This window comes from Schistocerca americana, chromosome 5 (assembly GCF_021461395.2).
Source record: "Schistocerca americana isolate TAMUIC-IGC-003095 chromosome 5, iqSchAmer2.1, whole genome shotgun sequence".
Lineage (NCBI taxonomy): Eukaryota > Metazoa > Arthropoda > Insecta > Orthoptera > Acrididae > Schistocerca > Schistocerca americana.
The window spans coordinates 475,124,836-475,146,829 of record NC_060123.1 but is presented as its reverse complement, the minus strand read 5'-3'; the positions used below and the strand labels follow the sequence as shown (position 1 = coordinate 475,146,829).

The 21,994-nt window shown below is 41.4% G+C and overlaps 1 protein-coding gene across 1 annotated transcript in view; it reads left to right on the top strand.

Annotated features, from left to right (window-relative positions):
• The window catches only part of LOC124615369 (ADAMTS-like protein 4), a 732,241-nt gene extending 728,957 nt beyond the window's left edge, over positions 1–3,284 (top strand). The window contains exon 14 of the mRNA XM_047143191.1: positions 2,022–3,284. Within this exon, the coding sequence (XP_046999147.1) occupies positions 2,022–2,134 (113 nt within the window). The 3' untranslated portion in view covers positions 2,135–3,284. The remainder of the gene's footprint in view (positions 1–2,021) is intronic.
• The last annotated feature ends 18,710 nt before the right edge of the window (positions 3,285–21,994 follow it).

The following is a 21,994-nucleotide window of genomic DNA, read 5'->3' as shown; positions in this document are numbered from 1 at the left end:
CCTCCAGTGATGGCGGTAACATGCAGGAACATAATGTTTTAGAGAGCTGAGGGTTTCTCTGAAGCTTTTGGTTATGTCTGGAGGTGACTCTGGTGGATCTGAAATTCTTGTCCAGTCCAATTATACACCATCTTCATTTCCCATTAGACTGTCCTTCTGACATACATTTAGATTTACTCCAAAAATCTTACTGCTATCAGTCTCAAGTTTAGGTATGAGTTCTACTCATTTTTAGCACTACTTTGGACTGTGGGACTGTGTCGTGAATGCACAACTACAGTTTAAGTGGCTCATAAGTGGGGGGGGATTTCAAGAGAATTCAAATAGCAAATTAATCAAATGTTCACACTCTGACAAGCAAGAACCTCTCTGCCTCACAGTGTGTACAGCCAGAATATTATGACCACTGACCTACTGTCGATATAAACCCAACAAGGCAATAGCAGTTTCAGTTGGCAAGGAATGACTGCTAGTCAGGAGTACACAGGTTGCACGTAATTTCAGTGAGTATCCTGTCCATGTTTAGAATGGAGAAGGCATGCAACCTATCTTAGTTTGACTGAGAGTAGATTGTAATGGCCCAGAGCCTCAGCACAAGCATTACAGAAACTGCACATGTTGTTGGTTGTTCGAGGAGTGCTGTATTGAGTACCTTCAACACGTCGAAAAACCAAGGTGAAATCACATCCAGATATTTGGGGTTGGGCGGCCACCCCTCATGACAGATGTCAAATGTCGTTTGGGCAGACTGTTAAAACATAACAGGCAATAAACTGTGGCAGAAGTATCATCAGACATGCATCTGAACACACAGTGCACCAAACACTCCTAATGGTGGGCTTTCGCAGCCGACAACCTGTGGGTGTGTCATTGTTAACACCATGACATCGGCAACTACAACTGAAATGGGAACATGACCATTGGCACTTCACATTGGTGCAGTGGCAGAGATTTACATGGTCTGATGAATCCTAATACCTTCTTCATCATGCCGACGGGAGGGTGCGGATCCATTGTCTTCCAGGGTAACATCTCCTTGTCACCTGTAGTGTAGGATGGAGACAAGCTGGTGCCAGCTCCACTATGTTCTGGGGATCATTTGTAGCATGTTCAGTGCACTATGATGGCCAAGGAGTATACTACACTGGTTGCAGACCATGTATGTGCCTTCATGACAGTCATTTTTCCCGATGGCAGTGGCAGTTTTCAGCACAATAATGTGCCATGTCACAAGGCCAGGAGTATGTTGTAATGATTTGAGGAACACAGTGGTAAGTGCCAATTAATGTGCTGGCAATCCAACTCACCCAATTGAACACATATGGGATGTGAGCGACCTACCAAGGCCTCGTTGCTTCAATGCCATGATGCATTGTCATTGTTATCCGTGTCATAGATGGACATACCAGCTATTAGCTAAGTGTCATAATGTTCTGGCTGATCATTGTAAATGGATAGCAACATACAAATGACTAAAAACATGAAGAAGTCTCTATAATGTGTTGGTTTATTGATTGCACACGATACTGTTATTATTCTTTCATTACAGTATAAATGTTTTATTCTTTATTTGTAGCGTTGGACCACAAAGTCATTTAGGTATCTGTGAGTGAAATCTTGCAAAACTATGTGTGTCTGAGCTTCATCAAAGTGGATACTTATACAAAGAAAACTTAAGTCTGAAATGTTATCATCTTGTCTGTACATTTGATTCCATGTTAATTTGTTATCCACTAGGACACCAAGGGATTTACATGATTTTAATTTATATTTTCTGATAAGTAATCACTATTTCCTTTATCTTTAAGGTATTATTTGTATCAAATACCACACTGTGGGTTTCTGAGTAATTAAGCTTTCAATTATTTAGTCACTGGAAATCATTTCAGTTCTCATTTGATTTTTACAGCAGCTGTTGGTATGTTCATAAGCAAAATTTATTTCTGCTAGTAATTTTGACAGTTCATGTGAAAAATTTTCCATTGTGGGCATTACTGTATGAGAATTCATTTTTGTTACAGGGAACGACTGTGTAGACAAATTTCCAAACTGTCATCTTGTTGTACAAGCTCGACTCTGCAAGTATAAGTATTACCATAACAACTGCTGCCATTCCTGCCGAAAGAAATTCTAAATGCATGCAGTGATTATTAGCTTGACAGGGATGCTGTCAGTACCATACTGTTACGCCTCTACCTGGTTACTAATTAAGAGGTTTTTAATGTATGGGCCAATGTGTTTTGTCACAAATAATGATATGCTTGAATCATTATAATACAGAGCACATGATTTTGATGTTCTAATTGACTGTTACTCAGACTGATTTTAGGCATATTGAGGTGTCCCTTGCGTTGTGGCACATAATTGATGACTAAATGTGAATTTATGTTAGGCATTTGATATGCAATGCATGTGATTCATCCTGCAGCTTTTCAAAATGTGTTCAAAGAAAATCAGTCATTATTCATGCATGCATGACTTATGTATTTTAAGAATGCTTGTGCACTCTTTCTTTGGGAATACTGCTGCAGTTAGCACTTTTATTAAGTGCTGCATTTACACATATTAGTGGCAGTTACAGTGCACCAAATACAGTTTAGTAATGCCAGACTGTAATAAACCTTATAATCACTCAGAGAAAGGTATATTTGTGGTGTAAGACTTACATTTCCAGCAGAAGTTTTGTGATAGTTATTAGTGCCAGCACGAGTTACTTCCGTTACAGGATAGAAGGAGTTTTTGTTGTACCAAAATCACTTGTGTTCAGTCTAATTGCAACTATGATTAAATCATAGAAACAGACTTCTTACTGTAGATAATGATATCTGTCTTGTGGTTATGAAACAATTATTTTTCACTGTACTGTAGCATTTAATGTAATGCTCTTTGCTCTTATGAGATCAAAATATTGAAATTAGTCGGTAGCTTCATGTCATTGGAAGTGCTAATCTGTATATCTGTAAAACTGTTCTTGCCTGCTGAATTGATGTTCAAGATGACGAAAATACAACTGGTAGCCAAGAAAGTCCAGTGAACCATTCTGCAGCACAATGGTGAATTACAATAGAAAAATATATATTTGACATTCTCCTGCAGATACCCTGCAGTCATTTTGTTTACAGTTTTGGCATTGTGTGGCCAGAAAATGGTGCATACTTAAAATTTTATGTGTGTGTTAATTAAATTGAGAACAATATTACATAAACCTGCCGAGTGTATGTGGTACAGCAGTGCTGGCTGTGAACCCATTTTGTGAAAGCAGCAGTAAAATAATTTTGGAAAAATTGTGGCTTTTATTCATTCTTTTGTTTATATAATTCAGTATAATGTGCCCGAATTAACATTTAAATTGGTAACAACAAGAAAATTCTGTATTTTTCTATTGTCTATTGAAAGTGAAGTTATTGTAGTGTACTGAGGCTGACTTGTAATTTCATCTGTCCTAACAGTAAATCAGCAGATGCAGGGCATTTATTTACACATTTTAATGATATTTTTCATTTGTAAGATCTGAATTTTCTGTGTGCTTTAAGATAGTTGTAGATACTGTAATGATGTTCAGTATAAAGGTGAAATCTGTTATTCATCTTAAGGACTGATGATATAATGTTGCAAGTTTATGCAGAGTGAGGAAATATTCTAGGATATCATTGTATTGAAAACTATGAAAATTGTCCATCTAAGACATATGGATCATTAATGTTGAAGTGACCTTTTTTAAGAAAAATAGAAACACAAACTTTTGGGTTTACCTGTCTGTAGACATATCATGAAACATAATATCAGTGTTTGTTAATCAAAATCAAAACTTATTTTATCAATTTAAGAAGAGCTGTTGGTGACAGTTTAACAGTTATTAAAACATTTCATTGAGGATTATTTGCTAGACTGATAGGACACCAAAGCAAAGAACAGTGATCATCTTGTAACTGAACTGTGAAGAATTTTCAGCGTTGTCCTTTCTGTACATGTGTAAATATTAAGTTATGTAATTATATGAAATTGTGTTGCAGAAATGTTCTTTGAGTATGTTGATCCAAGTATTTCATTTTGTATTATTTTACAGCTTTATGTAGTATTGTGCCAATTATTATTTCTGTGAAAATAAATTTAACAGTAGTTATAAGATACTTGTGATTTTGTTCAGTGAAGAAGTTTTGTCAGTTGAACATTGGCTGTGAAAGCGCTGAAGTTAATGTATACCATTATAAATATGTGCTAATTTATTGTTGTGGAGTAATGTTGGCACAACCACAAAGAATAATGTTATTCTTCAGTTGCTGTGTCTTTTGTGCTACTTCAGTGTTATTCTTCTAACATCAGCATTTATGAAATATTTGTGGTGCATGAAGCCACATTAAATAACAAATAGCTATTAAAAATAAAGTTCTGTGCAGAACAAGGATGAAATTACATCTAAACAACGCAAACACATAACTTTGACAGTACTAAATGTCAACTGAGTATTGTGTAAACAGTGGAGCCACTATCCCCTGCAACGTGCACAAGAGGTATTGAAGATACAGAACTCATCCCTCCTTCTTCTTTTATGATGTTATTCATTGAAATATTAAATCAAGAAATATGATTTTAGTGTGTATGTAATTACATACATAAATGTATAATACTGCTGCCCTTGCAGCCAGACTTTTTCTCATTTCTAAATCACTGACTCATAACTATTGGATTAATTTGTTGAGTTCTACTGTCTATTGTAGATCAGCTTCTACAGCAATATAGGATTTATTGAACACCAATTAAGCACACACAAATCACAGAAAATAACAGCTTTTGTAACTCCTTGAACGAGACAGAAACTAAAGCTTCTAGAAGTGAATATCTGTTGGCAATGAAAATTCTCTGGAGATTTACTGAACAGATCAAATGTTAGTGATGGAGAACAAAAACTTTGCCAGTCTGGGAAGTACTCAAAAACAAACCACTCTCTCAGTACGTATACTCACCATTCATGCTCTCATGGAAAGCACAACATGAAGTCTAATGGACAATGGATACAGCATTGCATTAGGGAATTCAACATGTCTATATGGAGGGCCAAACATTGATGACAGGAAATAACGAAGCCCAACTGAGCATCCAAAAAATAACCAAATATCACAAGCTCATCTTAAATGAGTCCACTGGAGGGCATGTACTGCATATCAGCCGAGAAAAGTGAGACTGAGACAGTGAGCAGAGGTCTCTAAATCTGTTGCTGTTGTTTAGGCATGTGATATGACATGGTGTCACTTCATGCTGTGCTTATTGACCTCACCAGACATACACATAATTATATTGATTGGTCCATCTGTATGTCTGACAGGATTACAAGAAGTTCACAGACATTTTGACAGCGTTTGGTACCTCTTAATTGATTAAAGAGAAAACAGTATTATACATCAGGAATGGCAAAAGTCTGCTCTAATTATAGATGTTCAACAGTAAAGGCTTCGGCTGATATTTGGGAATATGAATGGACTAGGGCAGTTACACATATTTATTAATACTACACTTCAGATATGTAAGTTCAGTAAATGTTTTAGAACTCTCATTTTCCTGAGGCTACCCCTGAACTGACCAACATAATCCTTGTTAGATCACCATAGGAAAAACAGTATTAATTGTAAGGAGGAGTTGGATCAAGGCAAGAAGATAGATCCACAATCTAATGGGATACAAAAAATTTAGATTTATCGTTATTCTCGTTCATGAATCGCCATGAATTTATTATTATTTTGTTTATTAATTTCTGAATTTCTCAAATTTATTTATCATTGAGTAAATAAAATTCCAGAAATTAGATGGAAGACAAAACATATTAGTTACAGGATGAATATCAACAAAGACCCACTTGTGTAATGTCGTCAAACTTGCCATATCTCATCTTAAGTTTGGCAGAGTGGCTCTAATGCTGTAAGACATACGGAAATCAATTTGTGAAGATAAAAATGTAACTATGCTGTAATGCTAACTGCCTAATAAAGGCGTTCAGTTTTATAGATCTTATGTAAGTCATACACCAGTTCAGTGTTGACTTTTGACAGTGTTCACTGGGGGAACATGCCTTTTCGGTCAGCTGTTGTTCATATCAGCATGAAACTGCTTGTGTAGGTTGCTGTTGAAAACTGTAGTGGGTGATGTGGACTTCCATGAATGATGATTCCTACGTTGAACTTGAGGTCAGTTTTATCCACAGCACAAGCTTACAGTAAAGCGTAGTCCAGGCTAACACCTGAAAGATCTGTCTTGATGTGTTCCTGGCAGATTGAATATATCATAATGTTTCAGAAGTGCATCCAGGATATTATTAACTCTTGTACTGATATTTTAGCTGACAACCTTTTAGCCATTCTTGAGATGAGGTGCCGGCAAGATTTTTAAAACACTTTGCATTGTGGAGTAAAAATGCAGGCATCAAGTTATCTTTGATGCATGATCATTTACTGAGGTGCTTTAAAAATCTTGCAAGCAACTCACTGTGAGAAAGTCTGAAAAGTTGTCAGCCAAAATATTGGTACAAGAGTTAACAATATTCAGAATGCACTCCTGAAAAATGATGAAATATTACTGAAAGATCATCTGTGATGACATATGAATAAGAAAAACAAATTCCATTGGGGAGTCTTTATCCCAGGTGGCTGTTGAAGCAATGTTCATAGGGTCAGGCAGTGTGATGCACCACATACTACTCAGAACCATAGGTGGTGTCCAGTGGTGGCACCTGTAATAATTAGTGTATTGACAGGTGGTTTGTAAATAGTATTGTGTCCTCAATGTGCGACATCCTTGTGATATTTGTAAAAAAATCACAAAGGAAGAGATGCCTGCTGGTCAAGGGTAGGCAAACCTGCAGATCAAGATAGCGTCCAGGAGGTGTAATGTAGTCAGTGTATGGCCAATGTACAGCAATTGTTAATGATTGCTAGTGTCTTGGGAGAGCTTTCAGTCATCATCGTCATCTTGAGTGGTTTTACAAATTGCTAAAGAAAGGTTTGTGCACTGTTTGTGACTAGAATAGTTTGTGTTTTTCATCAAAAACTTCTTTGTCAGTACTGTTTGACCAAAGGAAACCATTACATACAGCCACTGTATTCTCAGTGCAATTCAACAGAGTACACAGTGTCTCCAATCTGACAAGGAAAATTTGGCTTGCAGAAACTATTCATTATAGCAACATGACTAAAAGGATCATTTCAGGCATATGCTTTGCATGTACTGACACTACTGTGAGAATGGTTGTCAGTAGGGTTAAGTTATCAGCTGAATTGGAACACTACATAACATCATTCAATCACTATCAAAAGACACAAAACATTGGAATTTACCTTATAATGATCTGTCATAATGAAAAAATATTCTGTTGGCCACCATCTCCAAACTCTGGCTTAGAGATATCATGAGGAGAATGTAAAAGAACTGTTGGAAGTATTGGAAAGGTTGAGCCAGCCAAGAAAAGCCACAAAAACCTCCACACAATCTCTTTGGCCATCCATTATGAACAACAGTAAAAATCTTCCAGCACTGGTGCATGAGTAAAGTGCCCATAGGATAGCCTGGGATGAAATATGAATCAATGGAATTTAGGTCTCTTCACCAACTAGTGCAAGATTTCTCTGATATCTGATCATCATCATCAGACTGATGAGTGTAGAGATGATAACACCAGTGGATATGTCTAACATACAGTCCATCAGTTTCATCAATGGTGTGGGTCAGTCATCATGACTGATTTGGGTTAGTATCATGTGTGGGTGTTGGACTCCTCACTTTGCTATTAAAGGTGAATTGAAAGCTCCACAATATTGGGAAAGGGTAGTTCAACCTACTGTCCACCCCTACAGTCACCATGCTGATCTTGTGAATATCTTCCTCTAGGAGGTAGGAATAAACTGAATAAAATGGCCAGCAGTTTCTTTTGGCATGAACTGAAGTGAGTATACTTGGGACCTGTTGCAGGAGCCTCCTCAGTCAATGGGTGACCTCACTCAAACTGCTTCCCAAGAGTGAGGCAGATGTGACTTGCAATGTCTTCATATTCTTGTGGAAAATGTGATAAGGAAGATTCAAACATGGTACAATGCTTGGCATAAAGCAACACAATATTGAAAGTTTTCCAGCAGCTAATTTTTATTTCACAGATATGCTAACACCTGTACATTCGCCAAGACTACTTTTATTTTAGTTACTGTGTTATATATAGTTCACAGTATAGTTGCTTCCTATTTTCAAGAGGCTTATTTTCTATTCCCTTCCCTCTTGAGTCAAAGCCTATACAAGTTCTCAGACAAGCAGGGATTTTTTTTATTACTTTGCTACAATGTTGTAGGATAAGTATGAAATTATTCTGCAAAACATATAATGCATAGCCAGTCTTGGTGAGCATACATTATCTATCAAAGCTGTGACAATACATTTAGCACATGAGTGGATTAGCTTAGGCCTAGGTGTTTGGAGAATTAGCTCTAAGCAGCAGGTCCTGTTTCTATCCATTTGTCACTGACTTACGTAATAGTAGACCCAGGTAGTATTGCTATATGCATGTGTTCCAGTGATTTCTCAAGCAATTAACACATTGTCAGCTCCACAGAAAATGCTTTTGAGGTCACAGCACTATGTTGCTCTCCTACCTAGAATTCATAACAGAATTTTATATTCTGGTGCAACGTTCTATTGCAGTTTACAGACAACAGGGAGAAAATAGAAAATCTGTAGATATTCAAAACAAAGTAAAAGAATACCTCAGCCACTTTTTATACATTTTTTCAGAATATTGGAACTCAGGGATGTAAATTCTGCATGTTGTAACTCTCCAGATGTTAATATTGAACAGATTCTGATTTTGCCAGTATGTAGGCAGCAGATTTATATTAATTTACATAACAGATATGGATAGGTTGAAGTTAGATATAGTGGGGATAAGTGAAATTTTGCGGCAGCAGGAACAGTACTTCTGGTGAGGTGAGTACAGGGTTATAAAAACAAAATGAAATGCGGGTAATGGAGGACAAGAGTTAAAAATGAATAAGAAAATAGAAATGTAGATAAGCTACTATAAATAATGTAGTAAACACATTATTGTAGCCAAGACTGACACAAAACCAACGCCCATCACAGCTTACAAAGTTATATGCCAACATGATATCTACCGAGTGATCAAAAAGTCAGTATAAATTTGAAAACTGAATAAATCACGGAAAAATGTAGATAGAGAGGTACAAATTGACACACATGCTTGGAATGACATGGGGTTTTATTAGAACCAAAATATATATATATATATAAAAGTTAAAAAAATGACTGACAGATGGCGCTTCATCTGATCAGAATAGCAATAATTAGCATAACAAAGTAAGACAAAGCAAAGGTGATGTTCTTTACAGGAAATGCTCAATATGTCCACCATCATTCCTCAACAATAGCTATAGTCTAGGAATAATGTTGTGAACAGCACTGTAAAGCATGTCCGGAGTTATGGTGAGGCATTGGCGTCGGATGTTGTCTTTCAGCATCCCTAGAGAAGTCGTTCGATCACGATACACTTGCGACTTCAGGTAGCCCCAAAGCCAATTATCGCACGGACTGAGGTCTAGGGTCCTGGGAGGCCAAGCATGACGAAAGTGGTGGCTGAGCACAGGATCATCACCAAACGACGCGCGCAAGAGATCTTTCACGCGTCTAGCAATATGGGGTGGAGCGCCATCCTGCATAAACATCGTACGTTCCAGCAGGTGTTTATGAGCCAGGCTGGGGATGATGCGATTCCGTAACATATCGGCGTACCTCTCACCCGTCACTGTAGCAGTTACAAAACCAGAATCACGCATTTCCTCGAAGAAAAAGGGCCCGATAACGGTAGATGTGGTAAATCCAACCCATACCGTGACTTTCTCGTCGTATAATGGAGTTTCCACGACAGTTCTAGGATTTTTGGTAGCCCAAATTCTGCAGTTGCGGGCGTTGACAGACCCTCGAAGCGTGAAATGAGCTTCGTCGGTCCAAAACATATTATTCAACCAATCGTCATCTTCCGCCATCTTTTGAAACGCTCTCACCGCAAATGCCCTCCGTATTAGTAAATCGCCAGGTAACAGTTCATGATGCCGATGGATTTTGTACGGAGGGTACGCCTCAGCGCCAACAAAAAAAACAGCAGTGTATGGAATGCCGGTGCGGCGTGCCCGAGCGCTGACTTCCCCCTGCATAGACGAACCCGCTACAGTCTCCATTTCTTCCCGAACTGTCTCAGCAGCATTACGCCTTGTGCTCGGTCGGCCACTACGTGGTCTATCGTCTAAACAACCCGTGGCTTCGAACTTCGAAATCATTTTCGCCACAGCTGCGTTTGTCAACGGACCTTTACAAGTTCGAATTCCCTTCCTATGGCGATAGGATCGTAACGCTGAACTAGCACATTCCCCATTCTTATAATACAGCTTCACTAAAAGCGCGTTTTCAGGTAACATCAACATGCTGCGGCTGCTGGCGCATCTGATTCTCTCTCTCTCTCTCTCTTTTTTTTTTTTTTTTTTTAGTGTCACATTGTTGTTGAACAGGCTTATCGGCTTCGCCGATTTTCCGTGTATTAGTGTAGTTGTGTTTAGGTAGTGCTGTGGGGGCATCATTTATTCTCTTTGGGGGTCAGGATTGTGATTTTTGAACTTAAAAGTTCACCAATCCGCCACCCTTGATGGGGTGCTGTGCCTTGCAAGAAGGCTTGGTGTTTGTTTCTTCTTTCTTCTCCTTTTGGTCCTTGGTGTTTGTTGCGGCTGGGTTGCCGCTTTCTTCTTTGTCCATGGTGGTTCAGCGTCTGCTTGCCGCTAGGTTGTCTCTCGCAATGCAATGTACTTGGTCTGGTTTTAGGTGATTGGTGTAGTTGTATTTTGCTTCTGACTAGGAGTTGGGGAGTATTTCCTGATTAATCTGTGGGGTCCTCTGTGGTGGATCGTGGCACTCTCTGTTTGTGCCAGGTTTTTGGTTTTTGGGTGCCTACGTCTGTCAGGTGTCTGCAGGTGTTTCTGATGTTATCTATTTTTTGGAAAATTTTTGTAGTTTGTTTCCTAATCGTTTGATCAAGTGTATCCATCTCCAGCTGTTCATGTAATTGGGATATTCGTGTCCAGTAGGGTGCTCCTAGGATCCACCTGAGCACTTTGTTCTGCACTACCTGTAGTTCGTATTTCCTTGTTGGGCAAGCCACTGCCCATGATGAGCAGCCATATGTCATTGTGGGCAGCACCGTTGTCTTGTATAGTGTCCGTTTTGTTTCTGCTTTCAAGTTCTTGCTCTTGAAGAGAGGGTAAAGGGCCCTGGCTAGGTTCATGGCTTTTGTTTTCTTTTCTTTGATGTGATGGTGGTACAACAGTTTACTGTCCAGCGTCACGCCAAGGTACTTGACTTCATTCCTCCAGGGTAATTCCTGGGCGTTGAGTCGTAGATGGTTCTGCAGGACTGGTCGCTTTCGGGTGAAATAGATGGCGGTTGTTTTTGCGGCGTTTAGATGAAGTTTGTTTGCTCTACACCAGTTTTCCACGCTATTGAGCTGTCGTTGTAGTCTGCCGATGGATACGTGCTGCCGATGTTTACTGGTGTAGAACGCCGTGTCGTCGGCGAATTGGGCGATGTGGACTCCTGCCTCCAAGGGAATGTCGTTGACGTAGATGTTGAATAGAGTTGGTGAGAGGACAGACCCTTGGGGGATGACCGCTTTCAGTTGGCGACGAGAGGAACGATTGCCATCCACCTCGACCACGAAGTGCCTCTCGTTCAAGTAACTGTCAAGTAGCTTGGCGTAGACGTCTGGGATAGATGTCTGATGTAGTATCTTCCAGATTAAGTTGTCGTGCCACACCTTATCGAAGGCTTTTTCCCAGTCAAGGAACACGGCTGCGGTAGACTTTTGCAGGTTCATGTTAGCTGCAATGTGTTCAGTGACACGGAGCACTTGGAGTTCTGCTGAGACCTTTTTTTGGAAACCGAATTGCTCGGCTCTTAGTGTGTTGTTGTCCGTCAGAGATGGTTGGAGACGCTGTAGTAAAATCCTCTCGAACAGCTTCCCCATGGTCTGTAGTAAGCTGATAGGTCTATTGTTTGAAGGGATTTTTGGGTCTTTGCCGGCTTTCGGTATAGTGATTAGTTTTGCTATTTTCCATGAGGATGGAAAATATGACAGTTGCAAACACTTGTTGAAAATCCTAGTCAGGAGCACTATTGGTTTACGTGGAAGATTTTTTAGGTGCATATGTGTTATTTTGTCGAGACCAGGTGCAGAACCTCCCTTTCTTTTACGTATTTCCCTTCTGACTTCAGTTGGGGTGGTTAGCTGCGGTGTTGTGGTGGGTAGCGTACTTCTCAACGTATCGATGGTTTGTTTAATTCTGTCTTCTAGGTCTTGGTCGTCGCGTGTCTGTACGTCGTGGGATGGGAGGGTGTTTTGCTCTTCAAAGGTGTCAGCGAGTAACTCGGCCTTCGACAAGGCTTCGTAGATTGTGCCCTGGTTACCTATCTGGCCCTTTTGGGTGGTTGGGTGGCTCTTAAGTTCTTTACTACCTTCCACTCGTCGGTGGTTTGGAGGTTGAATGAGTCCATTTTGCCCGCCCATACTTCCGCATGCCACTCCGTTAACCGTTTATTTAGCTCGCGCATTAGTTTATTTGCATTTGTACGGTCTCTTGGGTCGCGAGTTTGTTGCCAGCGTCTTTTGGCTTTGTTTTTGATGTGACGGAGATCATGAAGGAGTGGTGGGAGTTCGAACTCATTTCTAGGTTGGTTTGTAATGGTTGTTGACTGGCGCGAAACTGTTTGGATCTGTGTGGTGAGTGATTCGATCGCTGAGTCGATGTCGTCCGTTGTTCTGAGCTGGGTATCTGGTCGGATGGTCGCAGTTAGGGAAGTTCGGTATAAGTCCCAGTCAGTTTTGAATGTTTGGTGCTGTGGTGGCGGTGGTCGCGTGAGTCTGTGGAAGTTAACCAACACAGGCTTGTGGTCAGAGGATAGGTCGTCTCGGACATCCAAGTGGATGTTGTCTGCTATATCCTTGGTCACAACGATGTCCAAGACGTCAGGCCTCTGTTGTGGCAGTAGCGGGATGTGGGTGGGGTCGTCGGGGCCCCAGACTGTTATCTGAAGTGCTTCTTCTAAGTTTAGCAATTGGTTGCCCTTGGGGTTTGCCACTCGGGAGTTCCAGAAGGGATGTTTTGCGTTTAAGTCCCCCCCCGAGTAGCACCCTTGGATGGAGGTCAAATATGTGTCGTAGCTCGTGTTCTCGAAGTTCTCTGTTCGGGGCAAGGTATGCCGCCCCAATCAGCAGTACTCCTATGGTTGTATTTATTTTTAACAGGGTAGCTTCTATTTCTTCCAGTGCAGGGGTTTGTATTGTGTCATGTGTGATGTTGTTCTTGATGAAGATCGCCGTGCCACCGCCTCTCTGGTGTTGTCTGTCGGTTCTGTATGTGGCCATGTTTCTTAAGCGGAAGATGTCAGGTGGACGTAGGTGGGTTTCAGTTACGAGCATTATATCGATGTTTTCTGTGATGAAGGCTTGTATTTCAGTCTTTTTGCTTTTTATGCCATTTGCGTTCCAGAGGCATACTGTCATGTTCCGTTTTGGTGTTCTACGGGTCGCCATCTCTACTCCATGATGGTGAATACTGCCTCCATCAGTATTAGCGCTTTGGTGGCCTTGTCATTTGTTTTTCGGAGTTTTTGGGCGGTGAGTTTGACTGTGTTCAGCAGTCGCTGCTTGTCAAAGAGTTTGAAGGTGTTCAGAATCTCACCTATGTCTGCTCCCAGTTCAGTTTGAAAGGGAGTTGGGCCTGGTTCTTTGTTTTGTGGTGGTGCTGGTTGTTCGGTTTGTGGAGTTGGCTGATTAGGTACTGTTGCGGTTTCCGCTGGGTAGTTTTCCTGGATGTGGGTAGCTTCTAGTTGTGTTGGCTCAGTTGTTGTAGGCACTCGCTCAGCTTCAGTAGAAGTTGGGTTGTGCCCTGGCTCCCTTGGCTTCGGGACTGGTATTTGATCACCAGGCTTGGGGGCAGGCGGTGGTTCCAGGGGCCCTTGGATTGGCGTCCCGGAATCATCCCCGCCCCTTACCCGGTGTACTGGCGTCATTTGCTTCGGTGAGACTGCGCTTGCATATGTGCGGGCAGTTTCTTTATCGAGTTGTTGCTGAGTCCTACTGCTTCCTGGTTGTGGTGTTTGGGTGGTGATTCGCCTGGCCTCTTGGGTTCCTGTGGTTTCAGGTGCTTCTTGGCGCTGCACTGCATTTTGGTGCTGGCCAGCCCGCTTTGGTGGGCGTGTGTGTTGTTCGGTTCGTGCAGTTGGTAGGAAGGGTTTCAGCTTGCTTTGATAGACTTCGCAGCCTTTGTAGTTTGCAGGGTGCGCTTCATTGCAGTTGGCGCACACTGGACTGTCTGATCGCGGCTTAGTACAATCTTTCGGCTCGTGTAGGCTCGCACAAATTAAGCACCTGGCGGGAAGAGTACAGTAGTTCGCCCTGATTCTCTCTCTCATTACAGCTCCTTTTATACACGATTGTCATGCGCAGTCACTGACGTTTTGCTGTCCAGCGCCATCTGTCGGACATTTTGTGAACTTTTTTTTTTTTTTTTGTTCTAATAAAACCCCATGTCATTCCAAGCATGTGTGTCAATTTTTACCTCTCTATCTACATTATTCCGTGGTTTATTAAGTTTTCAAATTTATACTGACTTTTTGATCACCCGATAGATGATAAAGACACTGGGGAAATGTGTGACGGGATAAAATAAATTATTCAGATTGTTTAGGAAGACAAAAATATAATTGTATTGGAGGACTGGAATTCAACAGTAGGAAAAAGGAAGAGAAGGAAATGTAGTAGGTGAAAATGGACTGGGGGAAAGGAAGGTAAGAGGTGGCCCACCTTGGGGAATATTGTACAGACCCTAACTTAACCATCACTAAACACTTGACTGTATTTGTGGAACAGACCTGGAGACACCAGAAGGTTTCAGACTGATTTTACAATGGTAAGATTGAGATTTTGGAACCAGATTTAAAAATATAACACATTTCAGGGGCAGATGTGGACTCTCAACAACAAGTTATTGGTTATGAACTGTAAATTAAAACTGAAGAAGTGATGTAAAGGTAGGAAATTAAAGAGATGGGACCTAAATAACTTGAAAGAACCAGAGATTTTTGAGAGTTTCAGAAGGAGCATTAGTCAACAGTTACCTACAGTAGAAGATGAATGGGTAGCCTTGCGAGATGACATAGTGGCTCAGGACCAAACAGGTAAAAAGACAAGGCCTAGTAGAAATCTTTTCCGTTAGAAGAGATACTGAATTTAATTGACGAAAGGAGAAACTGTAAAAATGAAGTGGGTACAAAGGGATAGAAATGTCTAAAAAACGAAACTGACAAGATGTACAAAGTGGCTAATCAGGAATGGCTAGAAGACAAATGCAGAGCTTTAGAAATCTCTATAATTATGGAAAGATAGATAACACCTGCAGGAAAACTGAAGAGATATTTGAAGTGAAGAAAAGCAGCTGTAGGCTATAGATATAAAGAGCTCAGATGGAAAACCAGTCCTTCGCAAAGAAGGGAAAGCTGGAAAGTGGAAGCCATTGAGAGGTTATAAAAGTGAGATGAACTTGAAGACAGTATTATAGATACGGAGGAGAAAGTAGATGAAGATCAGATGGGAAATTTGATACTGCAAGAAGAATTTGATAGAGCAATGAAAGACATTGTAATTCTGCCAGAGGCAGCAAAGGACTTGGAAGTGTAGTTGAAAGGAACAGACAGTTTCTTGAAATGAAGATGCACACATCAAAAAACAAAAAAACGTTTTGCATCACCTTGGTTCTGAGAGTTCTGAAACCTGTACAGAAAATTGGTATAGAGATCAACATAAACATCATTTCGGCCCTTTTTATTGCATGTTGTACCACCACACAGCGAGACATTCAGAGACGGTGGACCAGATTTCTGTACACTTCGGTACTTCTAATACCCAGCAGCACGTCCTCTTGCATTGATGGATGCCTGTATTCATTGTGGAATACTATCCACAAGTTCATCAAGGCATTGTTGGACCAGATTGTCCCACTCCTCAACAGCAATTCGGCGTGGACCCCTCAGAGAGGTTGGTGGGCCACGTTGTCCATAAACGGCCCTTTTCCATCTATCCCGGGGATGTTTGATAGGGTTCATGTCTGGACAACATGCTGGTCACTCTAGTCGAGCGATGTCGTTATCCTGAAGGAAGTCATTCACAAGATGTGCACGATGGGGGCGCAAATTGTTGTCCATGAAGACGAATGCCTCACCAATATGCTCCTGTAACTGTGCCTTCCATGACCACCAGCAGCGTACGTCAGCCCCACATAATGCCACCCCAAAACCGCAGAGAACTTCCACCGTACTCTACTCACTGGACAGTGTGTATAAGGCGTTCAGCCTGACCGGGTTGCCTCCAAACACGTCTCCGACGATTGTCTGGTTGAAACCATATGCGACACTCACCAGTGAAGAGAACGTGATGCCAATTCTGAAAGTTCAATTTGGCATGTTGTTGGACCCATCTGTACCGCACCGCATGGTGTCATGGTTGCAAAGATGGACCTTGCCATTGACGTTGGGACATGTCAAATTTAAACAGACGCAAAATCCCCCAAGATTGGCGATCCTTTACAGAAGCTCGAATCTTAGTGCGGAGTTCAATGCGAGACGCCTATAACAGTTTCCACAATGAAACTTTGTCTCGAAACCTGGCAGAAAATCCAAAGAGATTCTAGTCGTATGTGAAGTATGATAGCGGCAAGAAACAATCAATGCCTTCTCTGCGCGTTAACATTGGAGATACTATCGAAGACAGTGCTGCCAAAGCAGATTTACTAAACACAGCCTTCCGAAACGCCTTCACAAAAGAAGACGAAGTAAATATTCCAGGATTCGAATCATGAACAGCTGCCAACATGAGTAACGTAGAAGTAAATATCCTCGGAGTAGTGAAGCAACTCAAATCACTTAATAAAAGCAAGTCTTCTGGTCCAGACTGTATACCAATTAGGTTCCTTTCGGAGTATGCTGATGCTTTAGCTCCATACTTAACAATCATACACAACCGTTCGCTCGACGAAAGATCCGTACCCAAAGACTGGAAAGTTGCACAGGTCACACCAATATTCAAGAAAGGTAGTAGGAGTAATCCCTAAATTACAGGCCCATATCGTTAACGTCGATATGCAGCAGGATTCTAGAACATATATTGTGTTCGAACATTATGAATTACCTCGAAGAAAACGGTCTATTGACACACAGTCAACGTGGGTTTAGAAAACATCGTTCCTGTGAAACACAACTAGCTCTTTATTCACATGAAGTGCTGAGTGCTATTGACAAGGGATTTCAGATCGATTCCGTATTGCTGGATTTCTGGAAGGCTTTTGACGCTGTACCACACAAACAGCTCGTAGTAAAATTGCGTGCTTATGGAATATCGTCTCAGTTATGTAACTGGATTTGCGATTTCCTGTCAGAGAGGTCACAGTTCGTAGTAATTGACGGAAAGTCATCGAGTAAAACAGAAGTGATTTCAGGCGATCCCCAAGGTAGTGGTATAGGCCCTTTGCTGTTCCTTAAGTCTTCAGAAGATCATAACAAACTGCAAAACGATTTAGAAAAAATATCTGAATGGTGCGAAAAGTGGCAATTGACCCTAAATAACGAAAAGTGTGAGGTCATCCACATGAATGCTAAAAGGAACTCATTAAACTTCGGTTACACGATAAATCAGTCTAATCTAAAAGCCGTAAATTCAACTAAATACCTAGATATTATAATTACGAACAACTTAAATTGGAAAGAACACACAGAAAATGTTGTGGGGAAGGCTAACTAAAGGCTGCGTTTAATTGGCAGGACACTTAGAAAATGTAACAGACCTACTAAGGAGACTGCCTACACTACGCTTGTCAGTCCTCTTTCAGAATACTGCTGCGCGGTGTGGTATCCTTAGCAGGTAGGACTGACGGAGTACATCGAAAAAGTTCAAATAAAGGCAGAGAAATATGGGAGAGAGTGTCACAGGAATGATACAGGATTTCGGCTGGAAATCATTAAAAGAAAGGCGTTTTTCGTTGCGGCGGAATCTTCTCACGGGATTCCAATCACCAACTTTCTCCTCCGAATGCGAAAATATTTTGTTGACCCCGACCTACATAGGGCGGAACGATCAACACGATAAAATAAGGAAATCAGAGCTCGTACGGAAAGATATAGGTGTTCATTTTTTCTGAGCGCTATACGAGATTGGATAGATGGATGTAGATGTAGAAGTTGCGCATAATGCAGCCTATTGGGCACAGTTTGAATCGTAACACAACGTCCTGTGGCTGCACGAAAAGCATTATTCAATGTGGTAGCGTTGCTGTCACGTTTCCTCCAAGCCATAATCCGTAGGTAGCGGTCATCCACTGCAGTAGTAGCCCTCGAGCGGCCTGAGCGAGGCATGTCATTGACAGTTCGTGTCTCTCTGTATCTCCTCCATGTCCGAACAACATCGCTTTCGTTCCTCTGAGTCGCCTGGACACTTCCCTTGTTGAGAGTCCTTCCTGGCACAAAATAATAATGTGGACATGATCGAACCACGGTATTGACCGTCTAGGCATGGTTGAACTACAGGCAACACGAGCCGTCTATCTCCTTCCTGGTGGAATGACTGGAACTGATCAGCTGTTGGACCCCCTCCGTCTAATAGGAGCTGCTCATGCATGGTTGTTTACATCTTTGAGCAGGTTTAATGACATCTCTGAACAGTCAAAGGGACTTTGTCCCTGATACAATATTCACAGTCAACGCCTATCTTCAGGAGTTCTGGAAACCAGGGAGATGCAAAACTTTTTTTGATGTGTGTAGAAGATGAATATCAACTAAAGTTAAACAAGGGAAATGGCATGCAGTTGAATTCCGTCAGATAATGCTGAAGGAATAGGATTAGGAAAAAAGATATTAAAAGTAGTAGATGAATTTTGATATTTGGGAGGTAACACAACTGATGATGGCAGCAGTAGACAGGACATAAAATGTAGATTGGCAGTGGCAAGAAAAACATTTCTGAACAAGAGAAATTTGTTAATATAGAATATACACTGAAGCACCACAGAAATTAGTGTAGGCATGCATATTCAAATACAGAGATCTGTAAACAGGCAGAATATGGCGTCGCAGTCGGCAATGCCTATATAAAACAATAAGTGTCTGATTACTGCTGCTACAATGGCAGGTTATCAAGTTTTAAGTGAGTCTGAATGTGGTCTTATAGTCGGCTCACAAGCGATGAGACACAGCATCTTTAAGGTAGCGATGAAGTGGGGATTTTTCGTACGACCATTTCATGAGTGTACCATGAATATCGGAATCCGGTAAGACCTCAAATCTCTGACATTGCTGCAGCTGGAAAAAAATTCTGCAAGAATGGGACCAAAGGCGACTAAAGAGAATCGTTCAACGTGACGGAAGTGCAACCATTCTGCAAATTGCTTCAGATTTCAATGCTGGGCCATCAACAAGTGTCAGTGTGTGAATCATTCAACGAAACATCATCGATATTGGCTTTCGAAGCTGAAGGCCCACTCGTGTACCATTGATAACTGCATGACACAAGGCTTTATGCCTCACCTGGGACCACCAACACCGACATTGGACTGTTGATGACTGGAAACATGTCACCTGGTGAGACGAGTCTCATTTCAAATTGTATCGAGCAAATGGATGTGTAAAGACGGGTATGGAGGCAACCTCATGAATCCATGGACCCTCCATGTCAGGAGGAGACTGTTCAAGCTCGTGGAAGCTCCGTAATGGTGTGGAACGTGTGTAGTTGGAGTGATAGGGAGTCCTGATGCGTCAAGATACAACTCTGACAGGTGACATGTACGTAAGCATCCTATCTGATCAACTGCCCCCATTCATGTCCATTGTGCATTACGATGCACTTGGGCAATTCCAGCAGGACGATGTTATACCCTACACATCCAGAACTGCTACAGAGTGGCTCCAGGAACACTGTTTTGAGTTTAAACACATCCGCTGGCCACCAAGCTCCCCAGAAATGAACATTATTGAGCATATCTAAGATGCCATGCAACGTTATGTTCAGAAGAGATCTCCATCCACTCGTACAGTTACAGATTTATGAACAGCCCTGCAGGACTCATTGTGTCAATTCCATCCAGCACTACTTCATACATTAATGAAATCTATGCCAAATCATGTGGCGACACTTCTGCATGCTCTTGGGGGGCCCTACACAACATTAGGCAGGTGTAACAGTTTCTTTGGCTCTTCAGCGCAGATTAAGTGTAAGGAAGCCTTTTCTAAAGGTGTTTGTCTGAGGTGCAGCTTTCTATGGAAGTGAAACGTGGATGATAAACAGTCCAGAAGAGAAGATAATAGAAGCTTTTGAAATGATGTGCTACAGAAGAATGCTGAAGATTAGACGGGTAGATCATGTTCTTAATGCGGAGGTACTATGTAAGATTGGGGCAGAAAAGCAATTTATGGGTAACTTAACTAAAAGAAGAAATAGGTTGACAGGACGTATTCTGGGACGTCAGGTATGACCATTTAAGTATTGGAGGGATATGAGGGCGGTAAAAATTCCACAGGAAGACCAAGAGATGAATACAGTTGGCAGATTCGAAAGGATGTAGGTTGAAGTAGTTGTTCAGAGATGAAGAGAGGAGTTCAGGACAGAGTAGCTTGGAAAGCTGCATCAAACCAGTCTTCAGACTGAAGACCACAGCAATAAACAACATACATGGTTTGCTTGTGGTGTGGCGTTCCCTATATACTTTGATTGTCACTGAACCACTGCCATGTTCTATCTAGTACATAATTGCAAAGTTCAGAGTCAAGGTTGCTATGAAGGGGTGGTTTTATGGTGGGAGGCTGTAACTTGCTTCTATCGCAGGTGATTGATAGGCAACAACAAATTCACAGTTTGCACACAGGGGCAGCATTTACCTGTAGCAAGATATCAATGGCGCATGACGGCCCTCTTGTGGCCACTTTTTCTAATGTTTCCTGAGTCTTGCAGAGCTATTGGCTGGCTAACGCATGTAGCCCATATGAATTGGTATTGCTGGCAGCCAGGTCATCAGCAACTTGGTAGACATCCTTCTAGTTCCTCTTCTTGTGATGTATAATTACTTCAGTATTCTCTCTTATTTCACTATCCTGCATCCATGGCTACCAAGCAAGCACATGGGCTTAGTGAAAGTTGATAGCTCAGTCACAATATGGGAATCTACTAATCCTTATTTGCTGTGTTACCCCAGTTTGGTGCTAGGAGACACAAGTACTCATTATTTTCCTGGTTTCATGAAGATATGTGTCTTCAGAGTCACAGCATGGAGAGCATTCACAATATCTTTCATGTGGCTGAATGATTTTGTATCTTGCAGCTACTTAATTCCTCTGCAGCACAGCATCTTGCCTATGCCTCCCATGTAAGGTTTATCTTTGCTGTACCTCTTGGCTTGTTACACATTTTTTTAGCTGTATCCATTAATAAAGCTCACTTAGTCAATGTCAGAGATGATTTGGATTAATTATCTGATGAGCTTGGACTGTCAGCATAGGTAACAAAGCATTCTTTTGTACTGGATGGTGGTGTAAGTCAGCATGCAGATACACTCTAAGGAGGAGAAAAAAGAAATACGTCATGAAGGACTTATCCAAGTAAGATGGAAATTGGTAGCTGTGAGGTACACATACAGGCAAACAAAGGATCACAATTTCAAAAAAATGGTTGATTTATTCAAGAGAAAGAGCAAGTCAATAACACTTTCATCCACTTCTGGCCCTTATGTAAGCCGTTATTCAGCTTTGCAGTGATTGAAAGAGTTGTGGATGTCCTCCAGATGGATACAGTGCCAAATTCTGTCCAAATGGCGCTTTAGATCTTCAAAACCCTGAGCTCATTGGAGGGCCCTGCCCACAATGCAGC